This window comes from Lactuca serriola, chromosome 1 (assembly GCF_051521515.1).
Source record: "Lactuca serriola cultivar US96UC23 chromosome 1, Lser_US96UC23_V15, whole genome shotgun sequence".
In the NCBI taxonomy this organism is placed as follows: Eukaryota; Viridiplantae; Streptophyta; class Magnoliopsida; order Asterales; family Asteraceae; genus Lactuca; species Lactuca serriola.
The window spans coordinates 46,357,247-46,373,123 of NC_136408.1; the positions used below are offsets into that span (position 1 = coordinate 46,357,247).

The window sequence follows — 15,877 nt, forward strand, 5'->3', positions numbered from 1 at the left end:
TTCAATAACATCTTTGCAAACACCTCCACCTGGAGCCATTGGAATCTTTATGATATTTGCTGATTTCACTTAATTTTTGTTGCTCTCAAAAATGAGATGAGGCATTGATTAACTGTTTTGGTAACCGATCACTAATTGAATCTGGTCAAAATAAAGTTTTTTTTTTTTAACATTCTTTGTATATTTAAGAAAGGGCAAATTACAAATATACCATCATAATGTTGATGAGACTGACGTACATCATATGCAACATCATAGCATCCTCTTTCCACATGTGCAAGCATTTGAAAAAAATAGTGATTGCAGTATGACCCTGTGAAAAATCTTGAATTCATTAACATGTACAAATTACAAATATACCCACATAGGGGATAATCAATAAGAAGTCATACATACCTATGCCAAATGTGAAAAGTCTATGAGAATTCATTCCTCCATCATTCCTAGCTGGAATGCCTTAAAGTGCAAACAAAATTGTCTTCCATAGCAATTGAACACTCACATCCAAAAAGCAATCATATTCTGAAAATACCCTTATCATAACCAAGATATCAGTTTAAATACTTACTGTTAACATCCATGTTGCATTTTCAACTTAATGTGGATTAGATTTGACATATCGATGATTGAAAGTGCATCCATCATGCATGTCCACATTCCAATGCTAAACATCGTATGTTTCCCGTTTCAACTCGACATGTTGAACAACAATTGTGCACTCTAACTTTACAGTTTGAGCATAAAGTATGCCCATTTGGACACTACAAAGAAAACAAATACAATAACTTAAAAAATTTGTACTCATAAACATTTGATAATTCTTGTGAAATTTGTTTTTAGGAAACCAACCTGATGAATTGGAGGATACATTAAGGTAGTGCAAACAGGGCATTCAAGAAGCTCATGAACACTATTTGTTGATTGTATTCCATGTTTTCCAGTAGCTACCCTTGTAATGTTTTTATCCATTTTCGTTATGGCCACGTCATACTTCAACATTTTAGGGCGAGATTCAATAACATCTTTGCAAACACCTCCACCTGGAGCCATTGGAATCTTTATGATATTTGCTGATTTCACTTAATTTTTGTTGCTCTCAAAAGAACCGATATCGTCAACAATTGCTGACTTTCGCTCGATTGATAAAACCTTTTCATCTGCAAAATCAAAATTCGATCAGATATTCGATTGATTGGAGTTGTAGTAATTTTGGGTGGGGGATTATTAGGGCTTACATCAAACACCTTGAAGGCATTGCAAGAGCGTACCCAAACACAACCACTACTCACGGTGTTACCAGATCTGTATGTCTCCCAATCAACAGATCATTCGACGAATTCCACGTATCATGAAGTCGCTGAAACCCTCCTGATCCAGGTATCGAATCACATTTTCAAATTTCAGTTCGTTTGTGTTTGTAACCATAAACAATGCCCTCTGAAATTACAGAAGAGTGGAAGCGAGTAGTGGGAAGCGAAAGTAATTGGAGCAGGTGACCCATAAAGCAACAGACGACTAATGGCAACGAAACGGAGGTGGTAACCGGAAATGGTTTCAATAGGGGCAACCAAAAAAACAAATAAAAGAGAAACAGATGAGGCGGTGGAGGAATTAGAAGAAGGGTTGTGGTAGATCTGTTGTCTGAATGTAATTGGAAGTTATGGGAGGCGGAAGCAGACAATAACACATATCAATTATGAGCACAATTCATCAAAGCACGTATACACCACTATAGTTCAGCAACATTAATGGTCCGATGGACGGTAAGACAATAAAAGAAGAAAACAAAAAAAACAAAAAGAAATCTAGCCAATCAGATTCAAGAACTTTTTATCATGTAGTTCAAAATTAGTATATATATATATATATATATATATATATATATATATATATATATATATATATATATATATATATATATAAATTAGCCGGTTTGTTTTTTATATATAGTTATCAAAATTAATTATTTATTATTTTAAGTCCGCTAAATAACAATTTCAAATCTTATAAACATCAATTTAAATTATTTAATAAACGATCCTTACAAATAAATTATTGTATAGATAAGTTTCATAAATTCCTATAGCGAACATTTAAAAAAAAAAAAAATTGTTAAAAGAATAAAAGAATGTAATCTATAAGATTTCCGTTATTTCAGGTACACCTCAAGGAGAATCTCGTAAATTGAGAGCAACTTGTTTTCAATTTATTTATTTATTTAATTTTTAAAAGAAGGCGTCTTCATTCATTTGAAGGAACAAAATATCATCTAATCTATCCTACGACAAAGAGGAAAGAAGAAAAGAAACCACATCTCTCTTCCTTCCTTTCATTTCATCCCAATCTCTTCAAAACTCGTCTCTGTACATACCCTAATTTTGATTTCTATTTTGTTTCTTTCTATTGTTGAATTTTCTTCGTGTTTAGAAATTTCAGTCAACCGATTTGTTTACATAAATCAAAACCCTAGGGGTTTGATAAACTGCACAGTTATTTCAGCTTAATCAATCATGGCGGTTCCGACTATTGCACTGTACGCAAGTCCTCCCACTGGTGTGTACTCAACTCCGTATCCATGTCAGATCAACTCACATACGTCGTACGATTTCGATCTAAGCAGCCGTCCTTCCTCTTCGTCTACGGCGACGGTTTCGTCGTCAAAACCAACCGTCGGCGGCCTTTCTTCGCTGTTTTCGTCTTCTTCAAGCTTTTCCGGTGGCGGATCTGAAGAATTGCCGTCGATGAGAGGAGGTGAAGATCTGAGCAGTTCGTTTTCGTACGCTCCGTTTGGATCGTATTTGAAACGAGATCATATCCATCAGAGTCCGGTTTCGGTGTTTCAAGGTCCGGTTTCGTCGAGCAGTACATCGCCGTTGAGGTTTTCCCCGGAAAGAGATGGTTCACTTCGTGCCGGGAGTAAGCGATTGTTTAAAGGTTTTGTTACACACGCGTTAAGCTCGTGTGTGGAGTATGATTCCCGGAGTTCTCGAGTGCAAGATGATTTCGCCGAGGAACTTACATTTATGATGGATGATACTACTCTTAAGGAATCAGATCCCGAGCCTTACGCTAAGGATTTGCTATTGGATGCACAGTTAAAACACAAGATTTTTAACGACAATCTGGTTATCAAAGCTTTCTATGAAGCTGAAAAGGCGCACAGAGGGCAGGTATTAACTACATATTGTTCAACTTTTTTACTTAATTTTACGAGAATCTTCTTTACACTGTGTTAAATTGGGTGTATACTGATCATGTAGATGCGAGCCAGTGGGGATCCTTATTTACAACATTGCGTGGAAACTGCGGTTTTGCTGGCTTCCATAGGTGCTAATGCTACTGTAGTTGCTGCAGGTCTTCTACATGACACACTTGATGATTCTTTTATAAGCTATGATTATATTCTCCAAACTTTCGGAGCTGGTGTTGCTGATCTTGTTGAAGGGGTACGATATCTCAGTTAGTTATATTCATTTGTTATTTTGTAGATCTTGTGTTACTTCATGCTTGCTTTTATCTGTCAAAATCGAATCTTGTTGGACTGATTTTGGCAAATCTACACAACAGGTGTCTAAGCTAAGCCAATTAAGCAAGCTTGCACGGGAAAGCAATACCGCAAATAAAACCATGGAAGCAGATCGTTTGCATACAATGTTCCTGGCAATGGCAGATGCAAGGGCAGTGCTCATAAAGTTGGCTGATAGGCTGCACAATATGATGACACTAGAAGCATTACCTTTGAGTAAGAAACAAAGATTTGCAAAGGAGACAATGGAGATATTTGCTCCTCTAGCCAACCGTTTAGGAATCACTAGCTGGAAAGAGCAGTTAGAAAATCTCTGCTTCAAGTACCTCAACCCAGATCAACACAAAGATCTCTCCTCTCAACTTTTGAAATCCTTCAATGAGGCAATGGTATCTTCTGCTGAAGAAAAACTGAAACAATCCCTTCAAGATGAATCTGTATCTTACCATGTTTTATATGGAAGGCACAAAAGCTTGTATAGCATCTACTGCAAAATGCTAAAGTATGTCTTCTTCTTTGATCTCTCTCTCTCCCCCATCTTTGAAATACAATAATTCCTGACATTGTATGCATATATTTGTAGGAAAAAGCTTGCAATGGATGAAATTCATGACATTCATGGGCTACGTCTGATTGTTGAAAATGAAGATGAGTGCTATAAAGCCTTAGATCTTGTTCACAAATTGTGGTCTGAAGTACCTGGAAAGTTCAAAGACTACATAAAACATCCAAAGTGCAACGGATATCAGTCATTACACACAGTAGTAATGGGTGAAGGTTCAGTTCCACTTGAAGTCCAAATCAGAACAAAAGAAATGCATTCACAGGCTGAATTTGGATTTGCTGCTCATTGGAGATACAAAGAAGGTGAAAGTAAACACTCTTCATTTGTAGTCCAGATGGTTGAATGGGCACGATGGGTAGTGACATGGCAATGTGAGAATATGAGCCAAGAAGAGTACAAGTATAAACCTCCATGTACTTTCCCTTTTCATTCTGAAGATTGCCCACATTCATATAAACCTTCATGTGGATCCGAGGGGCCTGTTTTTGTCATCATCATTGAGAATGATAAGGTTGGTAGTTTTTTTATTTATAAATCATATGAACAAAATCTTCCATCTTCTTTTTCGATTCTTGAATGTGTGTTTGTTTTGTGTCAGATGTCCGTGCAAGAGTTGGCAGCAAATTCAAGTGTGAAGGATGTTCTGAACATAAGTGGGTCTAGGTTTATTTCTGTGAAGGAGGAGTTGAGGCCAAGGGTGAACCATGAGCCAGTGAGGGATCTTGGTTGTAAGCTGAAAATGGGGGATGTGGTGGAGCTGACACCAAGGATTCCAGACAAGTCATTGACGGAGTACAGGGAGGAGATTCAGAGGATGTATGACAGGGGTCTCTCTGTAACAAACTCCAACAGGTGGGGAAGATGATCTTGATGTCCATGGTGTATAACTGTAAAAGAAGTTATGTAAGAATACTACATTACATAGCCCTAGTCTCTAGATAGAAAATGATTTAATTGTTTCTTGTAAATATGTTGTATATAGCAGTTATTTATGTTAGGTGAATTTCAAATTTCCAAAAAATAAATGGAAAAACAATATATATGTATATGCTTCTTTCAGCTTTTGTGATAGTAGAATGTTTGATGAAAACATGAAAAGAGCATGCCATACACAACCACCCATGCAATCGGGCTTATTAAAGTACTGGACATGTATAGTCGACATAGTGAGTTTTGATAGTGAATTGGAATTCTCTCATGGTTAATTTTAAATCAATGACTAATTATAAGCAAAATGTGACTTGGGTTGTTTGAGGTTTTTTACTAAAAGACTTTACAAGGATTTTGCTAAGAATTAATAGACAACCCAATGATAGAGGTCACTAAGATCACGTGCTTCCAACTTCATTTACTGGTTCATTGCTTTCATTAGTAACGTCAGTGACGGGATCCGATTCATCCTTAAACTCCTATTTTGATTTTTTGTTGCTTCTTCCATGTAGAATTTCCTGAAAATATATTCATAATGAATTGCTATAATATGATTTGCGTTAAACCATTAGCCTCGGTTAGGACATTCCAGACTTCCAGTATATGCATTAAAATCTTAAAATTATATAAAACTACATTGAATACAATATGTAATAGACAAAGATGAAACAAAGCAACAACACATAAAAGCCAAATGTTGGTCTAAAGTCAAAACTTGGAAGAGAGCTCGAACATAAGCCAAGATAACGCTAAGTATAAAGCCTTTAACTTGGTGAAGACTTCAAAATTGATGAAGACTTCAAAAATAGCATAGGCTGAGGATTAGAAGAAGGGGTAATGATCTGTGGGTATGGGTTTAAGAGGTGAAGTACAAACAATAGATGAACAAACAAAGGAGGTGAAGTAAAACTGAAAAATGATGGTAAAAAGTATCCGAATCAGAAGGAGATGAACAAGAGACGTTTCTATTGTGCAATTGGACTGCCGACGATGAAGTTTGAAGAAGCAGGGAGAAGCCGAGAAGGGTAGAAGGCCGTTGCACTCCCGCACAATCGCACAAGCACATGACCTCATGAGTAATTACCCCTCATTTTCTATTATTATCTAGTAAAAAACCCTGGGCTTCACTTTGGGTCAGTTTTTATTTATTTATTTATTTATTTTTTGTTAATCGTAGAAACATCATGAAAAAGAAGTTAGAAGTCAGAAAGATCGCATTTTTAGAGGGCAGCTAATAAGGGACTAAGTGTAAAAGTTTGAAAAATGGTATGGCAAAATGAAAATCAACAAAAGTTTTCTTAGGGACTAAAAATGTAAAATTTTGATGTGGCAAAATAAAGACCAACAAAAATTTATTATCTTGGTCAAGCTTTTATATATATATATATATATATATATATATATATATATATATATATATATATATATATATATATATATATATATATATATATAAAAGCGGTTTGGTTAATATATGGTCGGTTATCTTATATAAACCAAAGCCAAACCACTAGATATTGGTTATCAAAAATAAAAACCAAATCAAGCAGTTTTAAAAATGGTTCGGTTAATAGGGTGGTGGTGGGTGATTGCATTTTATGTCTTGTGGGTTTTGTGTGTATGAGAGAGAGAGAGAGAGAGAGAGAGAGAGAGAGAGAGAGAGAGAGAGAGAGAGAGAGAGAGAGAGAGAGAGAGAGAGAGAGAGAGAGAGAGAGAGATTTATTATTAATAAAACATTAAATTAAATATAAAATGTATCAGAGGGCATTTTAGTCTTTTCAGTTTTATGAGGGACCAAAACCACAAGCAAACTAGCTAAAAATGACCAACAATTCGAAAAAGTTATAGTTTGGACCAAATCTCGGAAAAAATGTATACGATATATATATATATATATATATATATATATATATATATATATATATATATATATATATATATATAGTTTTATTTATTTTAAATAGTTTATTTAAAAATGACAAAACTACAAAAGTGGTCCCCATGGTATGCATTTTTTCGGGTTTTAGTCTAAATCTTGACTTTTTTGGCTTCATGGGCTTTTTGGCCATGTTTCTATGTGGAAATGGTCCCCCGACTTAACTCCCGTGAAGTTATTATTGTTAACCCCCTCATGTGCCCCCACGTGAAGGTATATTCGTCTTTTCACCTTTTAGGGACCATGCAAACTGATCTACCGTAGACCCAATCGCTCGAAGAACTAATGAATGCTACGACTACCCCGTAGTTTTACAACACTTCCCATGCAATCCGATTATTAGTGAATGCTACAGCCCCCTGTAGTCTGACAACACTCCCACCCTGACGGTCCATTAGTGAATGCTACGGCTCCCCCGTAGTCTTACAACACTTTCATACCACATGATCGTTGCCCATGGACCTACTGCTCACCTATCAATCCGAACACATCTCACTGTTTAGCACCCACGTAGTCTATCCTCCCAAACTGAACTCAATTACCGATTGGAACACTACCTGGTTCCCTTCCCCGAAGCCTGCAATATGACGTTAGAAGGACGCGATCCAAATGCCGGGGAGTTTCCCGAACTCCCATCCCACGATATCCGATACTCAGTCGGCCCCTGAGGCCGCCTTTCCTCCCCAAAAGGAAAATGTGAGATGCATCCACGTCTCACACTCGCTTTTCTCCGGGATATCTGAATAATTCTCCCCCACTTAGATTCGACTAAGTCCGCTTGACACATGAAAATTGAAGGATTCCCACATCCTCTCTCTCGTTCCAATGGTTAATTTGCTGACGAGCGGCGCCTAACAAAGCTAGAACACCAAGAATAACCCTTCCCAAAACAACACAACTTCCGAAAACCCGCTAGCATCTCTGAGCCCCAACCATATCAACGAATTTAGATGCTTTAAATACTGTTATACTCGGTTCTTCCTGACCGAAGGTCAGATGGTCTAACCAAATCTTCAGCAACAATTCTCTCTTCCCTTGACAACCTCGGGAGCCTTTCCAAACATGATAGCTAAGGTTACTGGAACCTAGTCCTAATTTCCCTCATATAATCCCTAAAACCAATCCAGGCCATACCCAAAATGACACGCGCGTACTGAAAATTCTTAGATAACTGGAGTTGGTTCCCTCACCGCTCCTCCTTGATCGTTAAGTGGTTGACTTCCTTGTCCCCCATCTGCCTTCAACGACAATATGACGGACTTGCCCCCTATGGGCATTCCCTGCTGACGTGGCCAAACCTGCTACACCTGTAGCTACCCGGATCACCGGATAGCCTCCGACAATGACTCGAAGCGATCCCGGTATGTATGGAATCCATTCGGCAAGATACGTCCATCTGAAAGCTCCTTAAAGATTCCTCGGTGTGCTGGCTGGCACCTGATACTCTTGCTAACTCGAACAATAGCAGAAATCCGACCCGAGGTCTAACTATCACACTCCCCGAGTAATATAAATTACCGGTACCACCGGAAATGACCGAAGATAGTATATCCGCAAACATCTGGAGGACTCCTGACCATCTTTTCTTGAGTTACCTCGACCATTCGGAAAACATGACGCAACACTTCATCCCGGGTCCCAATGGCAATACAATCCCTTGTAACGAGCTCCATCGCATAGTTTTCGCAAGTGTTGCACCAAATCCTGCCCTGTTGGCCTCTCAAAAGCTGATCCAAACTCCTGGATCCCTCTCTAGAGATCCTCCACTATAGGCACCCGGGATGGTCCCCTTTTCCAAAGGTGACCCTAATCAATCCCTGCTCTCGAACTCTAGAAATCATAACATTCAGGGTCTCGCACCCTGACACACTCTCCTGCTCAATCGTCCACGTCTGATCTGCAATAGATGGAGCAACCTATGCTCCCAACCAGTTACAAACTATCCCCAAGACAAAGTCTTTAACTCCGAAAGTGCAATAGATCGCACCATCAATCCTTGCCGCCTGATGCAAGAGATCCAATGCGAACTCCCAATCCTGGCAGTCCTTCTACTAATTGGCTCTCTACCGGAGCCAGGACCAAACCCTGGTCCTTCCCATTGCGTGCTCATCTGCATTCTGCACTGCAGCTATCCCCACAGACCACTCGTAACCACGAATTCCTTTCCCAGATTTCTTGGATTCTTCGAGACTTTCCCCGATTCGAGTATGAATCTTGTGCTTTCAGTAGTACGGGCCCAATACTACCTTCCACACCTATCCATACTTTCCTCCGGAAGCATCCCAAATCCTCTAAGTCACCTACTTCCCTGATGTACTAAATGTCTGCTAGACAGCAGCACAATATCCACCTAAGCACCTCCTAGGTCTCCCCCTAGGCTCCCAATCACACCGAACCGCCTCACTACTCACTGGAGCATATCATAGGCTTTCCTAGGTTCCCGACCTCGCCCTGTGTAACGCCCGCAAATCCGGGCTAGTCAATTTAGAGGCAATATGGGTCGAAAGAGACTTTTCGACAAAAGATTATCTAGAATAAATAATCTTAACCAAGTTGTAGAGTGTGTCACAAGGTTTCCGTACATATAAAGAACGCCGAAATCCGAGTTATAATGAAGAACTTATGCTTTTTCGAAGTTTTGGATTAGCAGTGTACAGCCCGAAATTTGAATAGTAGATCGAGTGATTTTTAGCCGACACGACCTAAACGAGAATCGAAGGTCTCGTTAAAAGTAGCGTAACGAGAAAAAGATGGGCGAAAACGGATGTCGGATGAAGAAGTTATGAGGATTTAACGGACCAATCCTGTCCCGGCCCGTTAATAATATAAAATTTAAAATCGAGCCAAAATTAGCCGACGGATTCTAAACGAAAGTTGTAGAGTACGTTCCCACCTTCGCGTGGATATAAAGAACGTCGAAAACGGAGCTCGTACGCGAAAGTTACGAATTTTTAAAGATTGTACTCGATTTTGCGAGATCTGATACGAAGTCGCTGACGTGGCGCTTTCCCAGCCGTCCGATGATGATCGCTGAAGTCGCCTCGGATGAGTGACGCGTCACCCCTCGCTACGCCCACCGTTCGGTCTCGTACGCGCCGCGTTCGCTTAGCCATTCTCGGTCCAGAAGAAGCCACGTCGCACCACCGAGCCTTCGCCACCTAGTCATCTTATACGAAGTTACGCACCACGTAACCTTCTGAACGCCCCGCGTAGTGCGAAGCCTCGCACCTATAAAAGGGGTGCGAGGGCAGCCGGTTTTTCACACCAAAATCTTCTTCTCTCTCTAAAATACTTTCTCTCTCTAGCTCCCCAACCACCCCTAAGCCCTAGATAAAATCCCTAGCTCCCGAGGGAAGCCCCGAGGCTTCCGGAGTCCCGAGAAAAAGGAGTTTTCGGTTTCGAAACGCTGCTCCAATTAAGTTCCGGTTTTCGATAAAATTCGTTGTAAGTGTGCTACGCTTACGCAATTTTTAATATAGCTTTCAAATAATTATAGGAATGTTATTAGGTCTTTAAAATAATTATTTGGGCTATTATTATGAGTTATATTGAGCGTTATTAACGCTTAATAATAGTCAGACTAAGTAATTTGTCGCGGTTATCGTCAGACTAAACCCTAGTGGTATTGGTACTAGGTTTTATCAAAGGAATATCGTTTTGAGAGTATCAAAGCGTTGTCTGAGTGCTGAGTCACCACCTACTCAGGTGAGTGCATAGTCCCTTTCATCTTACACATAGATATGAAGTATTTTATATAAACTACATGTTATGTGTGCATATTATCTGAATACTTGCTGTCTATGCTGGATGAATGTTTTATACATGTTTTAAAGAATTTAAACTGTATACGTATTTTATATATACGAATATGTTGGGTATGAGATGGGTAGATGAATGATGAGAGATAGAAGATGATGTGAGCATACATTGGCAGCTATAGACTTAGTGCCTATGGGACAAACACCGGTAGCTATGGACTTAGTACCTGTTAGACGTTGGTAGCTATGAATTTAGTACCTGTTAGGAATTGGTAGCTATGGACTTAGTACCTATTAGTTGGACGCTGGTAGCTATGGACTCAGTACCTATTAGTTGGACGCTGGTAGCTATGGATTTAGTACCTATTAGGAATTGGTAGCTATGGACTTAGTACCTATTGAACACTGGTAGCTATGGATTTAGTACCCGATGAGTAGGATATAGCAGCTATGGATTTAGTGCTTTACGAACGAACATCGACATCTATGGATTTAGTGCCAGTCCTATAACCCTGGAAGTAAGAGACTTCGGAATAAACGAATGCAGGATAGATGACTCTTAGGTTAAATCCTTAAGAGTAAAGAAGATAATAGGGATGGGTAATTGGGTTAATTGTTTGATGATTGAACATAATAATTATATTATTGTGGGTTGAAAACCCTATGTACTTACCAGGTTTCCCAACCTGACCCACTCAGTTTATTTATATCACAGGTGACGATATGAAGTGACATTACACTAAGAGTTTTAAAGAGATGTAGATCACTAGTGTAAATAATTGTAAGTTCTGTTTATGCTTATGTTTCTGTATTAACGATGACATCCCAAACGTTTTAAAATGAAATAAATACGTTTCTTCGAAAATGTTATAATAACGTATTTACCATGTTTTTCTGGGAACAAATTCCGCAATCTTTTTATGAAATGAAGTACTCTGATTTTTATAAAGCATAAACAAAATCGGTCTTTTCTGGCCGTGAAAATTGGGGATGTCACACCCTGCCATCAGCTGCTGAGGAAATCCTCACGATGCCATTCATCTACCTCCTAGATATCATCACATCCACTTAGTAGCTGACTCCCATCACTAAAGAGTTCCACAAAGCACAAAGCAAGCAGCATTCGTGCAGACGCACTCCTAACACTAATCTCATCCAAGGCTCATCCTAGGGTAATCTCTGACCCACAAATGATCATAGAATATCCGGCCCACATACCACAACCCAAGTTGTCCACATCCACCCTCGCTGACGGCTGCCTTATGCATGCGAATTGTACACAGAACAGGAAACGAGTTGCACCAGTTATTCTATGGCCATGAGATCCTAACCGTATACAATTTTAAAACATACACGTAGCAGTTACCAATATTAATAATCATTCTCATTCTAGCATGGCATCCAACATCCCAAAGCTACAAACATCACATATCAGGCCAATCTATCGTTGTCTACTCAACACTAGCATGCAAGTCTAAGAGCTCATATAGCATACAAAGGCATCCCTCCTAGCCCTAACTAGCATGCAATATTCAGATTCATAACCAAATCATAACATATAACATGTGTGGATATTCTGGGGAAACTTACTTGAGTTCGGACCATTGCATGCACCACACCCTTTCTTTTCTTAGAAAAATTTTCCTTGAAAACATTTTCCTAAAATAAAACCTTCTAGATCCTCATTCTGAGTTCAGACACACCTGAAAGTATGTCCGAATCCCTCAAGCCAAGGCTCTGATACCAACTTGTAACGTCCCAAAAATCAGGGGTAAAAATTTCATTATTAATATAACTAAAACATTGATACCATTTAATTCAAACAATCAAATCATAGTCAATCAAATCGTTTATCAGAGTTTATCCCAAAATCATTCATTGGGGAAATCATAGGTGTGTGCACTGCGATCAACCCGAGCTCTTCCTTTCCAAAACGATGATACCTTAAACCATAAACAAACATGCAAGCACGAAGCTTAGTGAGTTTCCCAGAGCATACCATTCACACAAACCACATATCACATATCCTGTTAGCTATAAAAGCTACACACATATCATATATACTTGAAGCTATAAAAGCTACCATATATCACATAAGCCCTGCATACATAAAACCTGTAATAGTGCCATGGGCTACCCCACATGGTCTTTACCTAGGACTGCCATGGGCTCCCCCACATGGTCTTACATCCAATGCCATGGGCTACCCCACATGGTCTTTACCTAGGACTGCCATGGGCTACCCCACATGGTCTTACATCCAATGCAACGGGCTTCCCCCGGGGTCTTCTATGCAAATATCATATATAACCAAATAGCATATCATGCATCACATAAATATCTACACATAACACGTACATAAACCTGTAAGGATGTCGTGACTACCCCCATGGTCTTATACCATTGTGCCATGGGCTACCCCACATGGTCTTCCATGCAAGTATCACAAAGACAACTAGCATATCACATAATTACCAGCATACCATGTAACATACACGTTTTGAAATCGTGTTTTAAGTAAATAATATTATGAAATATTATGTTAATTTGAATGTTGAGTTCTAACAGATAGTTTTTATTAGAATTGAAGTAAAACTATGCTTAGAATCATTCAGAAAGTATTGAAAGTCTTATGAGATTCCAATTAAAAACCAAATAGTGAAATATAGCGAAAATATAAAATTTGGAATAAGTAAAATTTTATTATTGGAAGTTGTAGATAATCTCATTAGAAACATTTTGGCGAAAACCTCATCGAAATATGAGTTATAACGAAGAAGTTATGACCAAACGAAGATCCGTGATAAATCCAGAAAATACTTTGTCGCGTAAAAATTTATTTTTCGATAAACTAATTTTTAGCCTTAGTAATCTAAATGAAAGTTGTAGAACTCGTGAAAATAATCAACTTTCATATAAAGACCGTTTGAATCTGACTTCGTATGAAGAAGTTATAATCTTTCGAAGTTTCAGCTTAGCCGACACAACCTAAACGAGAATTGAAGGTCTCGTCATTAGTAGTGCAACGGTAAAAAGTCTGACGAAAACGGACGTCAGATGAAGAAGTTATGAATTTTTAACGGATTTTCCTGTCCCGGTCTGTTAAAAATAATAATATTAAAATTAAACTCAAAATTAGCCGACGAAGTTTAAACGAAAGTCGTAGAGCATAATTTTAGCTTCGCGTGCATATAAAGAACGTTAAAAACGGAGCTCGTATGCAAAGTTATGGATTTTACAAGATTTGGCACATTTTTCGAGAAAATTCGCATGAATAGTACTGCCACGTCACCCTCTTATGCGAGGCTTCCACGTGTCGGACACGTGTTCGCTGCTGATTGGACCGCAGCCTTGCGTGTTGCCTTCTGATTGGACCAAGTCCGAGGTCCACTAAGCTCATAACACCTTCGCAGAGACACCCCCGGATCACCCTCGCACCCTCGTGCCCCCTCCCATTGGACCGAAGTTAGGTCCAAACCGAAGCTGTCAGCTGACCGAACCGAGCCTCGCCCTGCTGCCACCTGGTCCGAACCTCGCAGACGCGTGCCCCCTTCCCCTCGCTTCGTATCCGAGGCTCGCACCTATATAAAGGGTGCGAGACCTCCCGGGTAAATGTTAGAAATTTGCCCCTTTTCACCCCTAAAGTTATATTTCTTCTATTTCCACTTTCCCTGGAGCCCCGGTACTTATTCCAAAGCCCGAAACACGCCCGGAGACTCCCGAGAAGCCCGAAAAATTTATTTTTTCGGTTTCGAAGCTCTACCTTCGCAGAGCCCGGTTTTCAACGACGAAAGTGATATTTAGAGCCGAAGTGCTGCCCAAATTAATATTTTAGCCCCCGGTTATTTCACGGTGAGTTTAATATATAGGAACAATTGTATGTTATGTGCTATATGTGCTACGTGCTTTTCAATGTTATTATTCCGGGTTATTTTCCCGGGTTATTTTTAATTGCTATTTTTAATAGCAAAGAAATACCTTTGACCATGTGATCAGTGAAAGGACTTAGATTCACGTTGGTACTGGTATGTAGCCTCTGGCCATGTAGAACATGTCTCCGTAAGAGAATGAATTCTATTCTATGGTATTGGCAGAAGGTTAGACAGGGCTTTAAGCCTGAAATCTACCAAAATGTTAATCCAAAGTTGTATATCTTCTGTGCCGTTTGGGCTAAAGCTTTATTGATGTATGTCAAGCATGGAAATTGTTATGTCTCATTGATTGTATATCTTTAATTCAAATCAATGATTGATATGTAATGTTTGTCACATGATTCACATATGCCCTTGTTGTTCCTTGTTCCTCTTTGCTTCTGCCATATTGAAGTATATATATGGCATAACGTTATATTGTATCTATTATTGAACTCACTAAGCGTCACCGCTTACCCTCTCAATGTTTAAGAAATTTGCAGGAGATAAGCATCCAGTATAGTTATATACTGGTAGAAGATTTTTGAATAGTTTGAAACTATTGTATTTTGCACTCCCATATGTATAAAACTATAGAATCCTGGGAAGTTATGTAATATATAACACTTTAAAATAGTCGGTTTGTATCCAATAGTTTGTAACCTCTTTATCAATGTAAAATATTGTTTTTATGAATATGCAAGTAGCATGTGTTGGAGTAACTATATTGTCGTGTATGAAAGTTTGGGACTTTCATAAATACGAAAGTTAGGGCCTTTCAATCATGGTATCAGAGCAGTAGTTTGAGTGAACTAAATTCCACAGAATGGTATTTAGACTTAAACTATTGGAAGTTCAATATATGAACTAAATCATTGTAAGTATAAGGATACAAACCATAGGAAATATATAAGTAAAAGTATTAGGTAATAATAAACCCTAACATTCTAAAATACAATGTTACTCCGTATTGCAGAGCAATGGCTGAACAAGTTAGTAGCCATACCCCTGAGGTTGGTGGAGGTCCTCAACCCGAGGAAGTGAATACTCCAATATCTCCTCGTGAGGAACGACTCTTGGGTAAACTTACCTGTGTTATTCGACAGACTCTCGAAGAACACAAAAAGAATGGTGATAAGGGAAAAGAGAAAGCCACTAGAGAATCTTCAAAAGGAGAGGTGAAGCGTCCCTCGTTCAAAGATTTCAAGAGTAATGGTGCTACAAAGTTTTCCGGTGTTCTCAATCCCATTA

The 15,877-nt window shown here is 38.9% G+C and overlaps 1 protein-coding gene and 1 long non-coding RNA gene across 2 annotated transcripts; one reads left to right on the plus strand and one right to left on the minus strand.

Moving 5' to 3' along the window:
• Positions 1 to 221: 221 nt before the first annotated feature.
• Positions 222 to 1,673, minus strand: LOC145068316 (uncharacterized). Its single transcript, XR_013688955.1, has 4 exons — positions 1,236 to 1,673; positions 850 to 1,157; positions 397 to 761; positions 222 to 313 (listed from the first exon to the last, which is right to left on the minus strand). It is a non-coding gene; the product is annotated as an uncharacterized LOC145068316 (long non-coding RNA).
• Positions 1,674 to 2,247: 574 nt separating this feature from the next.
• Positions 2,248 to 5,137, plus strand: LOC145086790 (putative GTP diphosphokinase RSH3, chloroplastic). The gene is made up of 5 exons (XM_079024630.1): positions 2,248 to 3,170; positions 3,261 to 3,446; positions 3,568 to 4,028; positions 4,110 to 4,602; positions 4,690 to 5,137. The coding sequence occupies exons 1-5, from the start codon at positions 2,511 to 2,513 to the stop codon at positions 4,954 to 4,956; spliced, it is 2,067 nt and encodes a 688-aa protein (XP_078880756.1). The 5' UTR covers positions 2,248 to 2,510; the 3' UTR covers positions 4,957 to 5,137.
• The last annotated feature ends 10,740 nt before the right edge of the window (positions 5,138 to 15,877 follow it).